The 20,645-nt window shown below is 43.9% G+C and overlaps 2 protein-coding genes and 1 pseudogene across 5 annotated transcripts; 1 reads left to right on the top strand and 2 right to left on the bottom strand.

Moving 5' to 3' along the window:
* Window positions 1–466: 466 nt before the first annotated feature.
* LOC140647242 (glyoxylate/hydroxypyruvate reductase B-like) lies at window positions 467–10,960 on the bottom strand (annotated as a pseudogene).
* On the top strand, window positions 3,472–6,236 carry LOC140647043 (glyoxylate/hydroxypyruvate reductase B-like). Its single transcript, XM_072851405.1, has 3 exons — window positions 3,472–3,856; window positions 5,218–5,396; window positions 6,129–6,236. Exons 1-3 carry the CDS (start codon window positions 3,645–3,647, stop codon window positions 6,227–6,229), a joined length of 492 nt encoding a protein of 163 aa, XP_072707506.1. The 5' UTR covers window positions 3,472–3,644; the 3' UTR covers window positions 6,230–6,236.
* Window positions 10,961–12,484: 1,524 nt separating the features above from the next.
* Window positions 12,485–19,742, bottom strand: LOC140647039 (probable 2-ketogluconate reductase). Of its 4 annotated transcripts, none has more exons than XM_072851401.1 (7): window positions 19,319–19,726; window positions 18,563–18,810; window positions 17,012–17,393; window positions 15,585–15,756; window positions 14,045–14,223; window positions 13,213–13,309; window positions 12,485–12,825 (listed from the first exon to the last, which is right to left on the bottom strand). In XM_072851401.1, the coding sequence occupies exons 2-7, from the start codon at window positions 18,761–18,763 to the stop codon at window positions 12,669–12,671; spliced, it is 1,188 nt and encodes a 395-aa protein (XP_072707502.1). In that variant the 5' UTR covers window positions 18,764–18,810; window positions 19,319–19,726; the 3' UTR covers window positions 12,485–12,668. The 4 variants fall into 4 exon arrangements, with proteins under 4 accessions (XP_072707502.1, XP_072707503.1, XP_072707504.1 ...); XM_072851402.1 differs by having other exon boundaries at window positions 14,045–14,220; XM_072851403.1 differs by lacking the exon at window positions 18,563–18,810 and having other exon boundaries at window positions 19,319–19,742.
* Window positions 19,743–20,645: the final 903 nt, after the last annotated feature.

Here is a 20,645-nt window from a genome sequence, read left to right as displayed (position 1 = left end):
AAAAGCGACTTTTGCCTCAGCATTTTGTGTCTCAGGAACTAGTTTAAATGGAGACATCCATATGGCAAATCAATAATATTTCTAGCCAGGTAGCTTACTTTGTTGTTTTTGACAGCTAATAGAATGGGAACAAAGAGAATTATGTAATCTAAAATGTCATTTTATTTAGGACTAGGGAGCCTAGCAAGAACTGTAAGTGCATTGGCAATGAGAAGTTGTTTTTCCCAGAGCCACTTAAAGCCTGCATGCGTCTATCTATGGTTGGAAGTGAAAAGTAATGTATTCCTCCACTTTGCAAGGAAATTAAAATGTAAAAGCTGTTTTTTAATTACATGTGAGACCCAGCCAGAGATTTCCATGCCCACTTGGAATAGGTTTCTCTTAACGGGGAAAAAGTAAGAATAAAAACCTTTAGAGCTGATGGGGGGAAAGAGAAGAATAGAGAGCTGTGATATCCTTTTGCACATCAGCGAGGGAGCACTTCACTGGGTATGGGGAGACCATTAAAAGCTGCTGGTATGTTTTCAACTGCTTCCTCAGTTATCATGTAGGTGGCCCTATCTGTTTTAATGCTGAAGTGAGGTGTTATAATGATGTTCTTTAATTTTAACAACATGTGATCTCTGGAAGAAAGGCAAAAAGTGATAGTTAAGTTGCCTACTGTTGTTTATCCAAATAAAGAGGAGTCCTACTTCAGCTTTTGCACTGCTTTTAAATATAAAGTTAATTTAATATGACTTTACAAGTCCCACTTACATCCACAGAACCTGATCACCTGTGGTCAAGTAATTTTGGACATTAAAAGGACATGTTAAGAGTTTATACTGTGCTCTTTTGTCCAGAAACAGACTTTTGCCATTAGGCAGCGATTTGAACTATGTCAGAAGAGAGGATTAAGCCCTCCTGACACATTAACCCTACAAGACGGTCTGACGTGTAGTTATGCGACTCCGATAATGGACAGTGACGTTCTGGCACACAGACATAACAGGACCAAACTCCCCCCAACCCAAAATGCAGCCAGCACAGTTAACTCCATGAAGCACCATTCTGGTAGAAGTGTCTTTTTACAGAAGCTAAGTAGCCTCTGTGCCCATGAAGCCTCTGCAGTACTTCAGCCTTGTATTGGGGAAACAAGGCTGCAGGGAGGGAAACCTCGGGGCAATGCAGCAGGTCTAAGAAGGGATGACTCAAGCAGCTTCCACCCATTCAAGGCAAGTTGCACCTTCACATAAAGCAATTTGTAAGTGAAGCACTGCTGCAGCTTCATATGGTGATTCTGTGGAGAGAGCTTAATGCTCCCCATGGCACACAAGCCCCCTCCTGCTGTTCCCTGGCGCCCAGGCTTCCCTTGGGCCTGTTATCAGACCCAGCACCTGGGCTGCATCCCATTCGTATTCATGGCACTTTTACACAAACCTCCACCCCACGGGCAGCTGGGGCTGCCTTTGCCAGATCCCTGCCTGCTGCAGGGACGCCTCCTGCCTCCGGCAGGGCTCACGCATCGTTTCTGAGAAATAAGCGGAGATGGCAACCTGGGCAGTGGTTCCGGGTAGGCGGCATCCAAAGCTGCGGCCCTGATAACACCAGTCTGCAGAGCTGTCACCAGGCCTCTTGGTCAACTCCTGCACCTGGTTTGGAATAAGAGTGTCTCTGAGTGCCATTTGCAGGTAATGATCTGAGAGTGAAAAGAGAATAGAAGGGGAGAGAGAGGAATTTTCGCCATGCCTGATCTGTCCTCAGGGTATGCACCGCCTGTGCGGTGGACACAGCATGGTGCTGCACGTAACACAACAGGAGCTGGTTCGTACTTTCTCGTCAGGCCAGTCAACGGTTCTGGATGGCATGTCAGCTGATGTTAATGAGAGGAGCTGTGGGTCTCATCAGCTCCATCTCTCTTTTCCCAATCAGCTTGTGTGTCTGAGGCGTCAGGCTCACCACCACCATCACAAACTCTGCCTGCTGGAGCAAGTTGTCTGTCTTTTCGCAGTAGGTGGCACCACCAGCTTGCTCCTCTTGCTCTTTCCTGGTGGGGAAAAAAAGGATCACTCTGTATTTCAGGGCATCAGTCATGAAAATATTTTCTTCAATTATGTCACTGGTATACAAACTAAAGGATCTGAGTATCACATTCATGTAGCAAACAGGTGGTGAGCAAAGGTGAATGTAGTCTCAGATGGCTGTTTAGGCCCTTCTGGAAGGCTGCAAGCCCTACAACAGGGCATGGATTGCATGCCTGCCTCTCAGCCGCTGCAGGGTCCAGAGGCTTCTTTTAAAGTCTGCAAGTGGACTAAGGCTAAGCACTGGAACAGATGGCAGCACATGGTCCACTCTCCAGGATCCCCTGTGGGGATGGTGCACCTCACAGGATGCAGTAATAGCTCAAACCACAGTAGTGGTGTTCAACAGAACTCATCCGTGTGAGCTCTGAGCATGCCAGTGGTCCTCATCCCGTTGGCACCCTCCAGTGAGCCTAGCATTTTCTGATGAGTGGAATTGGCAAGGCAGCTCTTTGGCACGCTCCTGGTGTAGTCTAACAGTGTAGTCTCAGAGGAGCTGGTGAAAGCCAAGGCTTACGTCCTATGTCCCGCTTCTTTTTAAGGCAATGGTGACAAGAGTAAGGCCTTTGTCTAAATTAGGCACTTTAAAGTCACTTGTGATATCCCATTTGGAATAATGTCTGGGGCTTAATTCTCCTCTGGCTGTTCACTGGGTGTGTTGTTTATAGCTGTAAAAACTGAATACAAAATGCATCCAAATCAAATGTCACCACTTCTTCATTTCCCCTTGGAACAAGTGTTAGGAGCTACAGGAAGGTACAAAGCATTAGTGGCCATGTCTCCATCTCTAGACCAGTAATTAGTATAACTCTTCATTTTTTTCCTGCTTCTGCAAAGAGTTTGTCTAAACCAATGGGTTGTATTTGCAGAAGAGGATCAGCATTGTTATTGAAATAGCTGGTAATCCTTTTGACAGAGTTATTCCAAACTGTACCACCAACATTAGTTTGTGTCCTTAAAGGTAGGTCCTTTCCCCACATGCCCTTGCTATGCAATGCCTTTCAGGGGAAGGAAGGTGTCAGTAGAGACTATCACAAGAAGTTGCCTCTGTCTTCAGGGACTCATAGTGTTTCTGTCACCGCTGCTCTACCCCTGAGCATGAAATAACACCTCATTCCCCGTGATGTTTTCTCACTGTTGCATTTTGCTGGACCTCAAGTTCTTTGTATAAAGGCTCACAGAGATCCCTGGCTGAGCTGGAATTTGCAGCCTTCACCCCCAGTCAAGCAGTGGGGCTGCTTTGGGTTGTGATCCAGGAGAGAAATGGTGAGATTTACCCCAGTTAAAAAAAAAATGAAGTCAGTGCTTGCAGGGTGGTAAGTGTCAAAGAAGCTATTTTTGAATTTCCAAGAAAATACTTCAGTCATGGAAGAGTTACTTCCCTGAGGAGCCATTCCTCCCAGCACAGTACCCACCCGGGAGACCCCTGTGTTACTGGCTCCTGCCCTGGCTGTTGCAGGGAATAGCACCATCCAGGCCCTTCTATAAACTGGTCAAAATGAGCAAGGATATTTTGTAAGGGGTGCTCCAGAGCCCCACTGCTGTGATGGCAAGAAACTTTTTCTTTCCCCCAAACCTACGTTTATGGTTGATTTGTACCCATTTAGCATGTGTTTACATTCAGGCTGCCAGATTGCGGTTTCTGCAGACACAAAGTATTTTGCTGTTGACTGGCTGGGAGTGGAAGTAACCAGAGCGACACTTGGGATCATCGGGATGGGCAGCATTGGGTACAAAGTGGCTCAGAGGGCCAGAGCCTTCGACATGAGGATCCTGTACCATAACAGGAACCGGAGGTAAAAACGTCTGGTTTCTGCATGTAATTGGTCAGGGGGCAGTGTTGGAAACCACAGTTCTGCTGTGTCCTCGGTCTTCCTAGTATTATGGAAATTACACGTGCTAGCCACCGTAGCAAGGTTCAACTCTAGGTTATCGCTGAATCACTAAGCCGCAAAGAGATTCTTCTATAAAGTCCTTTTTGTTAATAGCGCTACAGCTCGAGCTGGGTGCCTCCGAAGAGGGACCTTGAACAAAGAAATCCCTGGGCATTTATACCCTTACAATCTAAATTCCCCGCCCCTCACGCAACAGTTCGGACCAGTAGTAATATTAGGCTCTGGGGTCGTCCCGTTCTTCATTGGGTCTTTTCATTGCCTCTAGGCGGGCCGTTTCTTCTCTTATCTCTAAGGTTGCAGCTTCTGTTAATGAATGTAGCTGCCTTATCTTCTGGTGTGAACCAGCTCTGGGACCTTCTTTTACTTGACTAGGTAAAAGTTCAACATATCTAGGTGAGAGTTCACAGCTTGCGGCCTAAGGCTTCAGCAAATTTAGCTCCTAATGCTAAGCAAGCTATGCTTAACAAGTTCTATGTAAGTAGTATACCAAATCGCACAACACTAGGCACTTGTGGCAGTTATAAGCAGCATGAGGAGCACCAGCGTGCCGCCCCTCCCTCGCTTTGGCTCCCTACTGCTCCCCTCAGGAACCAGCTCCCCCTCGCCTCCTGCGCTCGCTCTGCCCTGGTTAGCTACAGGCAGTTTGGAACAAGGGCCGTGTAACCTTTCTGAAGATGTTGTCCAAGCAAACCAGGCCTTGTGCCCTCGGTGTGTCCCCTGTCCTGCCAGACTCTTCTTCAGGCTTCTGGCAGCATCCCTGGCCCACCCAGCCAGTCACCCCTCTCCTCAGCCCAGCCAGATCACTCATCACACCAGCACCAATGACAAGGGTCTTAACTTCTCTTAGTTTTATAGTTCCCTTTCTTTCAGACTTCACTTCCCCTTCATTCCTTTTCCACCCCGTCCTAACTCACATGTCAGGCAAGGAGAGAACTCTACAGGGACTGGCATAGACACAGGAGAGCAGAGTGGGGTCTGACTGCATCCCCAACCTCCTATACCTAATATCGCCTATGTGCTTCGCTTTCACTCATACATCACTCCTTCAGTGTCCCGCCACTCCTCTAGCCTCTTGCTCCCTCTAGCCTACATCCTTCCCTCCTCCCTTCCACCATCTGTACCTATCAATGTCTTTTCCTTTTTCCTTGGCCTCAAACCTCTCCATCTCTATGCTGTTCCAGATCTCACCTAGGGTTGATTGATTGTTAAAGCCAGTTAGAAATAGTTGTGTCAATTTGGGAGTGTGTGCATTTTTCCTTCAGAAGAAAGGAGGAGGAAGAGGCAGTTGGTGCCCACTACTGTGAGAAGATGGAGGACTTGCTGCAGCAATCTGACTTTGTTATGTTGGTTGTGAACCTGACTCCTGAGACTCACAAACTGATTGGGAAAAAGGAGCTGGGGCTGATGAAACCCACAGCTACTCTTATAAACATCAGTCGAGGTAGGATGGTCTAAAAGCACTGTGTGTGGCTCCACAGTTAAGGATGTGTTTTGTCTGATTATGTTGACATTCCCCTTCAACCTCAGTCTGGGATATCCCTGTATTGGTTGAGTCATGAAGTAGCTGGCAGTCTACAAATGAATGACTTACCATAGATCAGATGCTATGTGTTCAAAGGTCGTATGGAATTTAGGATGCTCGGCAGATGTTCTCTTCTTTTTAGCCTTATCCTAAAGATGGCTTTTTAGTGGAAATAACTGAAAGGTTTATCATCACCAATGATGAATGGGGTACAAGGAAAAACATAAGTGTCATTTGGAACAGCTACGTAGGAAAGAAACCTCATATGGTATTACAGACCTGTTGGCACTGAACGAGCATATGAGAGAGAGATTATAGTTTCAGTGAACAAAGCAGAGATAAAAGAGTGGAAGGCTTGAAGAGATTAAAAGATTTGTCTATACAGGAAGTCAGTGTCAAAATGAAAAGACTGAAAGACTGAAACCGGTCACATCCCAGGAAAAGCCTTATGCAGTGGACCATAATCCTCCTCTGAAGATTAATAAATAAAATCTGTTTTGTTTGGTTAATGGTTATTAGAAAGACATTCTACTTCCTAACAAGATGAATATCCTGTGATTTTTCACACTAGACCCTTGAGACCTTTCCCCACTCCCAGGTAAAAATGTGTTTGTTAACTCATCACGATAGCAAGATTTCATTTCAACGCAGGTGCAGTTATTGATCAAGATGCATTGGTAGAAGCTCTCCAGAATAAGGTTATCAGGGCGGCTGCTCTGGATGTGACATATCCTGAGCCTCTGCCAAGGTAGAGAAACGTCTTGCTCCCGATTGCAAGAGAATCAGATTGCAAGAGAATCTTGCTCCCGATTGCAAGAGAATCTTTTGCTCCCGATTGCAAGAGAATAGCTTTGAGTTATCTCCTCCCTAATCTAGAAATAAAGGAAGAAGTCACACTAAGAAAATAACTTCAGTGTAACTTTGGACCACATGTCTCCTAACACATGCATTTCATTGTTTTCTTTCAGTGTCCAGGTCAACAACTAGAGATTAAGTGGGTAAAGAACAGACTGGAACTACAGCCAGTTTTGCAGCATGCAGAGTGCATCTTGCTTCAGCACATAAGCTTGAAGTGTAAATGTACTTTAAAATAAGCAGGTTTTTAATTTCTTTTGCACTGTGCATTGATTATTCATCACAGCACTCTTACATAAATATTACTTTAAAGCCTGAAAATATTAAACAGAGAGAGTTAGTCATGATCTGCAGGGAAAAAAAAGAATTTGTGCCTTCTTTTCTCTTTTTGGTGTTTTATGAAGAAATTCTGAAAGATCTTAAGGAGGGCATTCACTAGTACTTTTTCAGTGTGAGTTTGCTCAGCTGTTTTTATAATTTCTGAAGTAACAGGAATGCCAAGCAAGGCTAGAAATTTCTGGCCTCATCCACCCTTGTGATTTGGTTAGAGCTAGCTAGAGCAGTAACCCTCCTGCTGCAGTCTGCATATGGAGAAAATAACAGAAAGCCACATGTACTAGCACTGCAGCTTCTGAAGAAATTGTAACGTGATAGCCTGCAAGAAAAACACTCCAACATGAGAAATGAATGGGGTCCAACACAGAGGAACAAGGCAAAAGAGTCTGGGCTTGTGCTACTGTAGCACACTTTTAACAGTTACAAACACACAATTTTAAATAGCAATGGTTTTTGTAATGTCCTAGATGACTCCCTAATATATCATCTTTCCCTGCCACATGTATGTGACATTCCCATTTATTCTCACCATACTACAAAAAGGCTTTTGATGTAATATACCCTAAAAATCTTTAAGCAGGTGCCAGCAGCAAAGCTATTCCAGTATCTACTGTGCTGCTAGAAACTGCATGTGGAGCGTTAGCCATCTTCACACCAAAGCTAGCTACAAGTTTTAGATCCGGATGATCTATCCCTCCTCCTGAATTTGCAATCACTTTCAAGTTTGGCAGGCTCTGGAGGAGCTCTTGGTCAATGACTGATTTGTGACACCACAAATAGATTGCTTGGACCTTTTTACTCATATGCTTTCTGTTTTCAGGAAATTCCTTCATGGTTATGAGGTAGAAATGTTTCTTCAGGAATGCCATGTGGCCATACATTATCCCATGTATGCCACCAATTTCATTTAGCAAAAGCCCAGGTAGCTCTCCTCCTCCCATGATCTGTACAAAGAAGAAACACACAAAGTGTCAGAAGAAAGATATATAATTATTTCCAGACGTTTTAAAGAATAATCACTTTCATGTCCTGTTTCATGACATCTATGACAAGAGATCTTATAAGCCACATATTTAGATAGGGAGGTAAACAAACCAAGACAAGAAGGCAGCTCTTTTAAGTATACTACCGATTACACACAGAGGTATTCACATAATCAAGTCTGAACAAGTTCTGTCCCTCATGGTCGGTAAGGTTTCATATCACTGCCACCAGGCTCATAACACACAATTATTTCTCATTAATTACTGAGTTTCAGACCATCAATAGTCTGGTGCAATAAATGTCCTTCCCTACCCTGAAATCACAAATTACTGTGTCTAAGTAGTTTAGAAAAATGTTGGACCAAATCTAGTTCATGAAAACAAATTGCACAGCTTTGTCATGAACTTTGAGTTACCAGGTTAATTTTTAAATGCTTCATTGCAGAGATTTTTTGCAGCCTCCTGTCTTGAAGAGTGACTTCTTAACTGCAGTGCCTTCTCCTGAGGCTATCATAAGTTAACAAAATAATAGAAGCTTAGGCAAGTCTTTTCCAAGAAGGACTTATGCACTCAAATTAAAGTGTGGGGTTTTTTGCAGGAATCACTGACCATCTGTTCGTGGTTCCCAGAGGGTCTGTGAATTGACAGCTTTTTTTTTTTTCTTTTAAGTAGACTATTTACAGCTACCATTGATTTTCCATAGGAATGTTAGGAAGAGATGTGGAGAGAGTTGTTCAAGGGCTGAAGATCTTGGAATCCCCTATAGCAATACTTGCTGTTGTCTTGTTAGTAGTATTTCACTATTTGCATCTGAATGTCTAACTCTTGGCTTGTCTCTTCCTGTGCTAAAACTGCATTTTACCGTCCCTTTAAGAAGCCTGACCATACTGTTATCCCACAAGTGTGAGGTCGTTTACCCGGTGTGCGAGACGCCAATATACACACAGGGCAGAGGTATTTTTATTTCATGTCTACACAGAGATGGGTGCTAGGTGGTAGCTCCACAAAGCTAGCACACAGTTTGGTCATACAGGTACAGCATTTATACAGTCTGGTTATGCACAAGTAATTACAAAAAGCAGTTTTCTATTGGTCTACATTTCTCTTATTTCAACTTAAAGCTACAGTGCTACTTTAATATTCTGCGCACGCTCAAAGGTGAGGGGTCTCTGCTTGGGCCGGGGTCTCCAGCTCGAGGGGTGTGACTTTTAGTATTAGAATGAGGATAGTTCACGTGAGGGAGCTTCTTATCACACTTCTACTAGTTGTTTCAGATGGTTCCCCAAACATCTTAATTAGCTTACGTATTTCTTCAGGATGTGCTTCTCTCCCAAGGACAGAAATTCTTGTTTAGACGTTCCGCTTTCCAGCCTCAATCCCCCTTACCAGCTTTACGTAAGCCTTGGCCTTCCACCAGCTCCTGTTAGACTACACTGTTGGACTACAGTTCCCCCCTTTGAGACTATGAGACTTTTCTTCATAGTCCTCATATGTCTCATTATTAGTTCTCACTAAGAACTTGTGCAATTAGTCATCTAACACATTTTAAGGCACAACTAACAACAATACAGATTATTATAATGATGAGTAAAATTACAATTATCATTTGAAGTAAACTTGCCAACTATCCAGTTAGGGACAATCCAAAACCTTGTAATATTTTGTTTAGAGGCCTGAATATTTCTACTTGATTTTGCCCCTTGTTTTATTTCGTATATTTGTTGATCTAAATGGTCAGTTATACTGGGGATACGAATGCAACAACCTTTGTTTTTCAGCTTTAGGTACCCACATACCCAATGTTCATGTAATAACATTAAATCTAAGGTTAGCCTGTTCTGCAACGTCATCTTTGAAGTTTCCTGTAATTGAGTGCTTTAAATCTTGTAATCCTGCTCTAGTTGCATTTCCTAATAGTTCTACTTGTCCTGTTAGATTGTACAACCACATTGACTCTGAAAGGAGGTAATTTGGAGACCGAAGAAAGCTTCTGTTTAAATCTAAAGTTAAAATTCCCCATGTGAGGGGATTGGCTGCAGATTTAGGTAATGGTGGCCATTATACTGCTATTATGGATTCTTCCAAAGGACTGGACAAGTTTTAAGACTAGATTTCTGTTACAAAAACTAAGTGCTAGGCTAATCAATGTCAGAGATACAATTTTCATTATAACTATGCTAAATTAATAACACTTTCGGAGAGTGTCCTAGGAGTAATTTCAATAATAATTTTCTAAAAGAAAAGCCTTGATACAATTCATTGACAGTCCCTGGTTAGTTGGAATTCCAGTTCTCCAGCTGAAATGGAGGTCCACTTGTCCTGGTCTGGCGCCTTCTTTACTCTAGTATGATGAATCCAGGAGTCGATCCTGTTCACCTTTACTGCTGTATAAGTTTTTAATAGCACTGTATAAGGTCCTTTCCACTTTTCTTTCAGGGGCTCATTTTTCCAAGTTGGTGCGTAGACCATGTCTCCTGGCTGGAATGGGTGTACTGGGGTGTCCAAGGGAATGGGTGTCTTCTGGTTTAGGTACCTATGCAGGGAGGATAAATTCTGTGAGAGAGAAATCAAATACTCTTTAATTACAGCCTGTCCCTTTATATGCATTTGGTCTCCCTTTGTGGTTAAATGATTGATTGGATATGGTTTCCCATACAGGATCTCAAGTGGACTCACACCTTCCCTAACTCTGGGTGTAATTTGTACTCTCATTAATGCCATGGGTAGAATATCTACCCATTTCATCTGAGTTTCCTGACACACTTTAGAAATCTGTCTTTTTAGAGTTTGATTCATTCCTTCTACTTTGCCACTGGACTGTGGCCTCCAAGGGGTATGCAAATCCCATTTAATGTCTAGAAATCTAGAAACTCCCTGCACTATTTCTGCAATAAAGTGGGGTCCGTTGTTGGAGGATATACCTTCTGGAACACCGAATCTGGGGATAATTTCTTTCAATAAAATTTTAATCACTTCCCTAGCCTTGTTAGTGCGACAAGGGAAAGCTTTGGGCCAACCAGAAAAGGTGTCTACCGTTACCAATAAATATTTATACAGATTACACCTTGGCAATTCTATAAAATCTATTTGCCAGTATTCCCCAGGAGTTATTCTTTGTTTTACAATTCCTCCCATGATTTTCTTTGCCATTTTTGGGTTATTGGCGCAACAGATAGCACACTTTTCAACTATTATATCCACTAAGCTTTGCATTCTTGGCCCAATGACGTGTCTTTTGGCAATTGGTACTAATGCATCTGCTCCCAAGTGTTTTTCTTGGTGCAGTTTCTTGACTAGAATTTCCATCATCTTTTCAGAAATTAGCAGAGTTGCAGGATTTAGAGTAGAGGTCAGGGAGATTACAACATCATCTTCTTCCAGCAGCACCGCTTGATATTAAGCTAACCTGCTTGGGGAGATCCAATGATGCCCTTTATTTTCAAGGAGAGAAGACACAGCATGAGGTACAAACACAGTAATCGGCTGGCCTAACGTCAATTTCCGACATTCTTCAATCAAAGTTGCAGTCACCACTACTGCCCTCAGACAAGTGGGCTGGCCTTTACTGACCTCATCTAATTGCTTTGAAAAATATCCCACTGGTCTTTTCCAGCTCCCCAATTTTTTTGTCAAAACTCCTAATGCCACTTGCTGTCATTCATGTACATATAATTGGAAGGGTTTCCTCAAATTCGGGAGTCCCAAAGCAGAAGCCTCCATGAGTTTCCTCTTAATTTCATCAAAACTCTTCCTACATTCAGGTGTCCTGAATGGACACCTGATATAGACTGATATAGGGGACACCTGATATAGATGATATAGACTGTACCAGTCTATATTCAGAAGAATGGGGCTTCTTTACAGGTAGGATGGGAGTATTAAGGATGGGAGCTGGGACCCCAGCTCGAGGGGTGTGACTTTTAGTATTATAATGAGGATAGTTCACGTGAGGGAGCTTCTTATCACACTTCTACTAGTTGTTTCAGATGGTTCCCCAAACATCTTAATTAGCTTACGTATTTCTTCAGGATGTGCTTCTCTCCCAAGGACAGAAATTCTTGTTTAGACGTTCCGCTTTCCAGCCTCAATCCCCCTTATCAGCTTTACATAAGCCTTGGCCTTCCACCAGCTCCTGTTAGACTACACTGTTAGACTACAATACTGCAAAATAATGGAAAGGCTTCCAGATTTTATGGAGGTGACAAAAATTTTACTAAATTTTCTCACTTTGTTGCTTGCTCATAAGAAAGAGAATGTAAGAAAAAGCTTGGCCCTGGGCTGGAAGTTAGGACTAATCACTGATTTTGCTTTAGGCTGTGCCCTCACCCATGTGATTTCAGTGGTAGATATACCATTGTTTCATAGCCAGTCAAGGTAAAAGCATAATTTTTGTCTGCATGGAGGAACTAAATCTCTTGGGAGTTACTTTGGTTTTCAAAGGAACCCCTCAAGAAAATCAAAGATACTTTTTAATTATTTGCTTTGCTTTGCTTTAACATGTAGATGAAGCAGAGCTCTCTTCTTACATTAGAAAACCTTAGACCTACGATCATTTCAAAGGAGTCTGCTTTGTTCAGTGTTTTGATATAAAAATAGAATATTGCAATATTGGCTGAAAAGTGTTTTAGGATACAGTCAAATTTCTGCAGGGAATTAATGCTCAATTCACCTTTAATATATTTGAGAGTGTTACACAAACTGCTTGGTATACTTGCTTATCATTACGTAGCAGCAAGTCCTGGGAACAGAACACAGGTATTCATTGAAACAATGGACTGAAGATATTAAAGTGCATAACTGCTCAGTTTAAAATCTTCAAACAAATCCCTTTTATTAGTTCCACTTTATTTTTCAGAATTGTAAATAACAGTACAGATCAAGTCTAGTGAGATGACAGCTTTGCGGTATCATAACAATAAGAGCAGTGCAGGAACAGGTTGCTTTTTTTTAAAAGTCGTACTGTAAGAAATAGTGCCTTCCCATACATATGAAATTTAGTGATACCATCTGGCACACATCATTTGGGAAACACTTCACTTGGAATGGGTTGGCCATTGAGAACAGCCAGCATATTTGCTATTGCTTCTTCTGCCATCATACGGATAGCTTGGACTGTTGCGGTTCCGATATGAGGGGTTATGATGATGTTATTTAATTTTAATAAAGGATGATCTCTGTAAGAAACAGAAAGAACAGAATGTATTACACAGGGAACTTACTCTGCAGCTATCCCGTGCTAGTTGTTAAGAACCGAACCTCAGGGAACAGCAATGGCATGTTGAGATAAAAGGGCCCCAAGCAGAAAGCCATGGGAAGCTTGCTTACCCATTTCTTCTTCCTCCCTCTTGGTCTCGTTGCCTTGCCTGTCAGTTAGGCTGGCAAAGAACTGACAGATGTGGAAAAGGCGAAGAGTTTGTCTTTTTTTTATGACTGTGTGAGACAGGCTGAGGTTCTGCCCTTAAACAGTGAGGGAGACTCCCCATGGAGATCAAGGTTATGAGCACACTTTTGCACAGTTTAAAACATTTCAGATTAACAGAATGGAAAACACGTTTCTCTACCTTGGCAGAGGCTCAGGATATGTCACATCCAGAGCAGCCGCCCTGATAACCTTATTCTGGAGAGCTTCTACCAATGCATCTTGATCAATAACTGCACCTGCGTTGAAATGAAATCTTGCTATCGTGATGAGTTAACAAACACATTTTTACCTGGGAGTGGGGAAAGGTCTCAAGGGTCTAGTGTGAAAAATCACAGGATATTCATCTTGTTAGGAAGTAGAATGTCTTTCTAATAACCATTAACCAAACAAAACAGATTTTATTTATTAATCTTCAGAGGAGGATTATGGTCCACTGCATAAGGCTTTTCCTGGGATGTGACCGGTTTCAGTCTTTCAGTCTTTTCATTTTGACACTGACTTCCTGTATAGACAAATCTTTTAATCTCTTCAAGCCTTCCACTCTTTTATCTCTGCTTTGTTCACTGAAACTATAATCTCTCTCTCATATGCTCGTTCAGTGCCAACAGGTCTGTAATACCATATGAGGTTTCTTTCCTACGTAGCTGTTCCAAATGACACTTATGTTTTTCCTTGTACCCCATTCATCATTGGTGATGATAAACCTTTCAGTTATTTCCACTAAAAAAAGCCATCTTTAGGATAAGGCTAAAAAGAAGAGAACATCTGCCGAGCATCCTAAATTCCATACGACCTTTGAACACATAGCATCTGATCTATGGTAAGTCATTCATTTGTAGACTGCCAGCTACTTCATGACTCAACCAATACAGGGATATCCCAGACTGAGGTTGAAGGGGGAATGTCAACATAATCAGACAAAACACATCCTTAACTGTGGAGCCACACACAGTGCTTTTAGACCATCCTACCTCGACTGATGTTTATAAGAGTAGCTGTGGGTTTCATCAGCCCCAGCTCCTTTTTCCCAATCAGTTTGTGAGTCTCAGGAGTCAGGTTCACAACCAACATAACAAAGTCAGATTGCTGCAGCAAGTCCTCCATCTTCTCACAGTAGTGGGCACCAACTGCCTCTTCCTCCTCCTTTCTTCTGAAGGAAAAATGCACACACTCCCAAATTGACACAACTATTTCTAACTGGCTTTAACAATCAATCAACCCTAGGTGAGATCTGGAACAGCATAGAGATGGAGAGGTTTGAGGCCAAGGAAAAAGGAAAAGACATTGATAGGTACAGATGGTGGAAGGGAGGAGGGAAGGATGTAGGCTAGAGGGAGCAAGAGGCTAGAGGAGTGGCGGGACACTGAAGGAGTGATGTATGAGTGAAAGCGAAGCACATAGGCGATATTAGGTATAGGAGGTTGGGGATGCAGTCAGACCCCACTCTGCTCTCCTGTGTCTATGCCAGTCCCTGTAGAGTTCTCTCCTTGCCTGACATGTGAGTTAGGACGGGGTGGAAAAGGAATGAAGGGGAAGTGAAGTCTGAAAGAAAGGGAACTATAAAACTAAGAGAAGTTAAGACCCTTGTCATTGGTGCTGGTGTGATGAGTGATCTGGCTGGGCTGAGGAGAGGGGTGACTGGCTGGGTGGGCCAGGGATGCTGCCAGAAGCCTGAAGAAGAGTCTGGCAGGACAGGGGACACACCGAGGGCACAAGGCCTGGTTTGCTTGGACAACATCTTCAGAAAGGTTACACGGCCCTTGTTCCAAACTGCCTGTAGCTAACCAGGGCAGAGCGAGCGCAGGAGGCGAGGGGGAGCTGGTTCCTGAGGGGAGCAGTAGGGAGCCAAAGCGAGGGAGGGGCGGCACGCTGGTGCTCCTCATGCTGCTTATAACTGCCACAAGTGCCTAGTGTTGTGCGATTTGGTATACTACTTACATAGAACTTGTTAAGCATAGCTTGCTTAGCATTAGGAGCTAAATTTGCTGAAGCCTTAGGCCGCAAGCTGTGAACTCTCACCTAGATATGTTGAACTTTTACCTAGTCAAGTAAAAGAAGGTCCCAGAGCTGGTTCACACCAGAAGATAAGGCAGCTACATTCATTAACAGAAGCTGCAACCTTAGAGATAAGAGAAGAAACGGCCCGCCTAGAGGCAATGAAAAGACCCAATGAAGAACGGGACGACCCCAGAGCCTAATATTACTACTGGTCCGAACTGTTGCGTGAGGGGCGGGGAATTTAGATTGTAAGGGTATAAATGCCCAGGGATTTCTTTGTTCAAGGTCCCTCTTCGGAGGCACCCAGCTCGAGCTGTAGCGCTATTAACAAAAAGGACTTTATAGAAGAATCTCTTTGCGGCTTAGTGATTCAGCGATAACCTAGAGTTGAACCTTGCTACGGTGGCTAGCACGTGTAATTTCCATAATACTAGGAAGACCGAGGACACAGCAGAACTGTGGTTTCCAACACTGCCCCCTGACCAATTACATGCAGAAACCAGACATTTTTACCTCCGGTTCCTGTTATGGTACAGGATCCTCATGTCGAAGGCTCTGGCCCTCTGAGCCACTTTGTACCCAATGCTGCCCATCCCGATGATCCCAAGTGTCGCTCTGGTTACTTCCACTCCCAGCCAGTCAACAGCAAAATACTTTGTGTCTGCAGAAACCGCAATCTGGCAGCCTGAATGTAAACACATGCTAAATGGGTACAAATCAACCATAAACGTAGGTTTGGGGGAAAGAAAAAGTTTCTTGCCATCACAGCAGTGGGGCTCTGGAGCACCCCTTACAAAATATCCTTGCTCATTTTGACCAGTTTATAGAAGGGCCTGGATGGTGCTATTCCCTGCAACAGCCAGGGCAGGAGCCAGTAACACAGGGGTCTCCCGGGTGGGTACTGTGCTGGGAGGAATGGCTCCTCAGGGAAGTAACTCTTCCATGACTGAAGTATTTTCTTGGAAATTCAAAAATAGCTTCTTTGACACTTACCACCCTGCAAGCACTGACTTCATTTTTTTTTTAACTGGGGTAAATCTCACCATTTCTCTCCTGGATCACAACCCAAAGCAGCCCCACTGCTTGACTGGGGGTGAAGGCTGCAAATTCCAGCTCAGCCAGGGATCTCTGTGAGCCTTTATACAAAGAACTTGAGGTCCAGCAAAATGCAACAGTGAGAAAACATCACGGGGAATGAGGTGTTATTTCATGCTCAGGGGTAGAGCAGCGGTGACAGAAACACTATGAGTCCCTGAAGACAGAGGCAACTTCTTGTGATAGTCTCTACTGACACCTTCCTTCCCCTGAAAGGCATTGCATAGCAAGGGCATGTGGGGAAAGGACCTACCTTTAAGGACACAAACTAATGTTGGTGGTACAGTTTGGAATAACTCTGTCAAAAGGATTACCAGCTATTTCAATAACAATGCTGATGCTCTTCTGCAAATACAACCCATTGGTTTAGACAAACTCTTTGCAGAAGCAGGAAAAAAATGAAGAGTTATACTAATTACTGGTCTAGAGATGGAGACATGGCCACTAATGCTTTGTACCTTCCTGTAGCTCCTAACACTTGTTCCAAGGGGAAATGAAGAAGTGGTGACATTTGATTTGGATGCATTTTGTATTCAGTTTTTACAGCTATAAACAACACACCCAGTGAACAGCCAGAGGAGAATTAAGCCCCAGACATTATTCCAAATGGGATATCACAAGTGACTTTAAAGTGCCTAATTTAGACAAAGGCCTTACTCTTGTCACCATTGCCTTAAAAAGAAGCGGGACATAGGAAAAGCAGAGGCCTCTGAAAATTGAGTCCTCATAAATTTTTTTCCCTGTAAAAGCATCCCAAATATTGATTTGGACAGATCATCTGTATCATAGTAAAAGTGAGATATGCCAAAGAAGTAGCTAAGATCCAGGAAAATTTAAAACATTACCTTCCACTAGTCTTCTGGCAGAGGCCAGCATCAAGGCTATTCCTATGTCTGCTGTTGGGTCCACCACGGCATGTGGGGTGTTGGTCACTTTTACGCCGAAGTCAGAAATCATTTTCAGGTCTAGGTGATCGACTCCAACCCCAGAGTTTCCAATTACCTTTAAATTAGGAAGGCTTTCTAGAAGCTCCCGGTCAATAGTTGGCCTGCACTCAAACACGAAAACAGATTGGATTTTTTTGCTCATTTCTTTTTTGTTTTCAAGAAATTCTTTCATCGTGATAAGGCGAAAGTGTTTCTTCAAAAGTGCTGCAAGGTTTTCTAGCACACCATGAGTTCCTCCTATATCCAGAATCAAAATGCCTGGCAACTCTTCTGCCATGACCTGCAACAGGGGAATAGAAGAAAATTTCCTTTGTTTAGGAGAACACCCTTAAAGGAGCAATGCTGTAGTGATCATTTAAATTCACATCTGTAAAACAGGAAATGGATGGAACTCAATACTGCTTTTAATGACACAGAATAAATCCACAGTCACTTGGTACTAGCGTGGTACATTAGACAACTTCCCAATATTTTCACTAAGTGCTGATTTAGACTATAACACCAAGGAATATCCACCCCTTTAGATCTAAATCCAGGTGTTCTTCTCAAATAGGACGTGTTAGGACAGGTCTGCAGTTCACCATGAACAGTGTCTCTGATGACGCTAACTGGTTCTGAACAGCAGCAAACAAAGCAATGAGATTAATAGTGCAACCATATTGCAAAGGAATACTGCGTTCTTAAATATATCCATTTCTTGCAACTGAAGTATTTTGAACCCTGCCAGCCCCACATGGTTATGAAAATTGTGCAAATTTCCCCAGCGGTAGTCTGTATATTTCTTAGAGTATCACACAACATGACCTTAGAAGGATAAATTAGATTTGTCCTCCAGAATGAATGACGCATAGAATAAAAGACAAGATTTGATGTCATATTGTGATGGTGGTGTCCAGCTTCTTGATGATCAGAACCTGATGCTCCTGCAGCAACTTACTCAGACAGGACAGCAACTAAACCTTATGCTGTTAAGTGATGGAAAACTGGGCGCCAGATATGATCAACTGACTGGCAGATGCCAGTAAGGCAGCACTGTATTACACCATTTGCTTTCATCACCACTTCCTCCTCCATTATAATACACCACTCACGGAGGTCAGAGTCAGAGCCGCTGTCATTTTAGAAGTACTTCCTAAACTTCACAACCAGAAAGGTGACCCAGGAAGTGCAGAGCAGCGAGAGCTGGTTTAGCTTTAAACAAACCAGCTGATGCACTAGAAACAGGCTAGTCGCATGTAAGTAATCTTTTCATTAGTGTGGACATGCTGTGTCCGCCACAATCTCAGCCATGTTTGATGTGCACGTGAACCATTCATAGACTGCAGCTTTGGTTCAAGAACTAGGGTTCTGCTAGTACCAGGTACAACCTTAAAAAATTATATTGATAGCAGTAAACTAAAAACACTTAAAGGAACCTTGCAGAGGGAAGGGGGCTCTCCAGATACCAACCTTGGTCTGACAAGCACTTATTGTTCGTCCTCCAGCACTACCTGGGCATGTCTTGGACCTCTGTCTGTAATCCACACTTCTCCTGTGACAGTGGTGTCCATGAGAAGCAATAGCTGGATGAATACATTTATAAGCCAAATTTGGCTGGCCAGACATCAAGGGAATAGGTTTTAACAGACCAAATGCTTTGCTCCTGAACATAATTATCCAGGTATCAGATGTCTTGTCCAGTGTGCTAAATGTAACACCTGTTAAGGATATGACAATTTTGGGTTTGGACTCATATCATCTGCAGTATTACTAACTCTCTTTTTACTTTCTTTAAAGTTGTCTCTCCTCACATGTTCTGTTTACATAAGATTATCTGATTCCATGTATGCATGCGTCTATAATCAAATATAACACTGATAATAATGTATGTGTACTGATAATAAGTTCTGGTCCTCACATTGCAAAAAAAACTTGGAAAATATGAATCAGATTGAGACAAGCAGGCCAATAAAAAGAACCGCATGTAAGTATTAACTTCAGTGTTACTGTTTTTCTAAGCTGGCCTTGTTTCTTTTGTGGAGCTTGACTCACTACTTACCTGCAGATTTGTTGACTGGCACTGCTGTATCACCTTGGACTTAGCCAAATCACAGCAAAATAACACTACATAATTTCTCCTAGCTCTGTTTTAAATTAAAGTTAACAGCACGCGTCATCCCGAAGAAATCCCTCCCACTAACTTCTCTGTAGAAGAAAACGAATTACCTGAATAACAACCACAGAGTTAAGCGGGGCCGGTTTCTTCCTGACGACCTTTCTTTCGCGGCTGGGTCTTACCGCAGCTGGAGGAGCCCACAGCTCCCAGTTCCCGCTCCCTGCCAGGCACACCCGCCCCGGCCCTCGCCACCCCGCCCGGGCCGGCAGCTGCCCCAGCGCTGCCTGCGCCCGGCTCCGGCGGGCGGCGGGGGCCGCCGCGCTGCTGCGCCGCTCGGTTAACTCCTGCCCCGCCAGCCGCCGGTGTGCTCCGGTAAAGTCGGCGAACGCTTCCAGGGAAGCTCCGGCACGGCCCGGCTGCCGTCCGCCGGGCGGGGGATCGCCGCCCGCCTCTGCGGGGACAGCTGAAGCCGGAGCGCTTTTGTCCGAAGCGAGGCGAGACCACTTTCCTCTCCTCCCATGCGCCCGGCACGGAATTTTCTAGCTATCTAGGAGATACCGCAAAACGAGGACTTCGATAGTTTTTGGAGAACTCCGCGGTTCTGGGGCAAAGTAATTTGGTGCAAATTCACGCTACTGTTCCAGGGGTGTTCCCCACAGCACTAGCTCAAGCTTGTGTGGATTTTTTATAGTGGAAAATAGGCTTTTCTCCCTGTCTGCTGCAAGCTAACCCTTTAAATGAGTGTACAGTGTAGAACAATATATATGCCTTTCAGGAAGCAAAAAGATTGGCCTGGGATGCCCTATCTCAATGGCCAGCTCGATTCTGAAACCCAGTGCTGAAACGTCCTGGTTTCACTGCTGATCACTTCAACAGAAACATTCACCCTCTGTGTTCAAGTACCGGCATTTTGGCTACAAGAGATGAGAGAGCGTAATGGTACCAAGTTGCGACTACTGCCAGGGGCTAGGCAGCGCAGCTCCCACAGGCAAGGGCTAGTTCTGGGTGTAGGGTGTATCGGAAAGAAACACAGAAGATGGATATGCAGTTGTGACCCAGCTGGTTCAAACATTCCTGTACTTTCACACAGCACTCAAGCCACAACTAGCAGTAGCTCAAGCATGAAGATATTTATTGCTGTGGGTTAATATACTGACAAAATCTTCCATAACCAGGAGATGCATGCAGCTGCTCGCTCTGTTGCAGTACCTCCTTGATCAAATCTAGTGGAGACACAAGGAGTTTTTTTAACATCCGTAGTGGTCAGCAGCAGAGATTCAGAGGTTTGGGCTGTAGTGACCTCCGTTTCATCCTCCTGGTGCCACCCAGCAGCACCGCTCGGGCCAGCTGCACCGACCACCGCGGCATGGCTCCACGTCCTGCTTGCCAGGGGAGATGCCCGTGGCCCCAGCCAGCAGACAGTGAGCACAGCTTGCC

Source organism: Ciconia boyciana, chromosome 2 (genome assembly GCF_034638445.1).
Source record: "Ciconia boyciana chromosome 2, ASM3463844v1, whole genome shotgun sequence".
Lineage (NCBI taxonomy): Eukaryota > Metazoa > Chordata > Aves > Ciconiiformes > Ciconiidae > Ciconia > Ciconia boyciana.
The sequence above is the reverse complement of the archived record's forward strand: the minus strand, read 5'-3'. Positions and strand labels throughout refer to the sequence as shown.

What these genes read in the sequence shown, in the direction of transcription:
- LOC140647039 (XM_072851401.1), bottom strand. Translation starts at nt 18,763, where the DNA reads ATGTTCAGGAGCAAAGCATTTGGTCTGTTAAAACCTATTCCCTTGATG. An exon ending in TAAGTGCTTGTCAGACCAAG is followed by an intron (nt 17,394 to 18,562) that starts GTTGGTATCTGG and finishes CCCCTGTTGCAG; the next exon opens with GTCATGGCAGAAGAGTTGCC. An exon ending in TGCCAGAAGACTAGTGGAAG is followed by an intron (nt 15,757 to 17,011) that starts GTAATGTTTTAA and finishes GTTTACATTCAG; the next exon opens with GCTGCCAGATTGCGGTTTCT.
- LOC140647043 (XM_072851405.1), top strand. Translation starts at nt 3,645, where the DNA reads ATGGTTGATTTGTACCCATTTAGCATGTGTTTACATTCAGGCTGCCAG. An exon ending in TACCATAACAGGAACCGGAG is followed by an intron (nt 3,857 to 5,217) that starts GTAAAAACGTCT and finishes TTTTTCCTTCAG; the next exon opens with AAGAAAGGAGGAGGAAGAGG. An exon ending in TCTTATAAACATCAGTCGAG is followed by an intron (nt 5,397 to 6,128) that starts GTAGGATGGTCT and finishes ATTTCAACGCAG; the next exon opens with GTGCAGTTATTGATCAAGAT.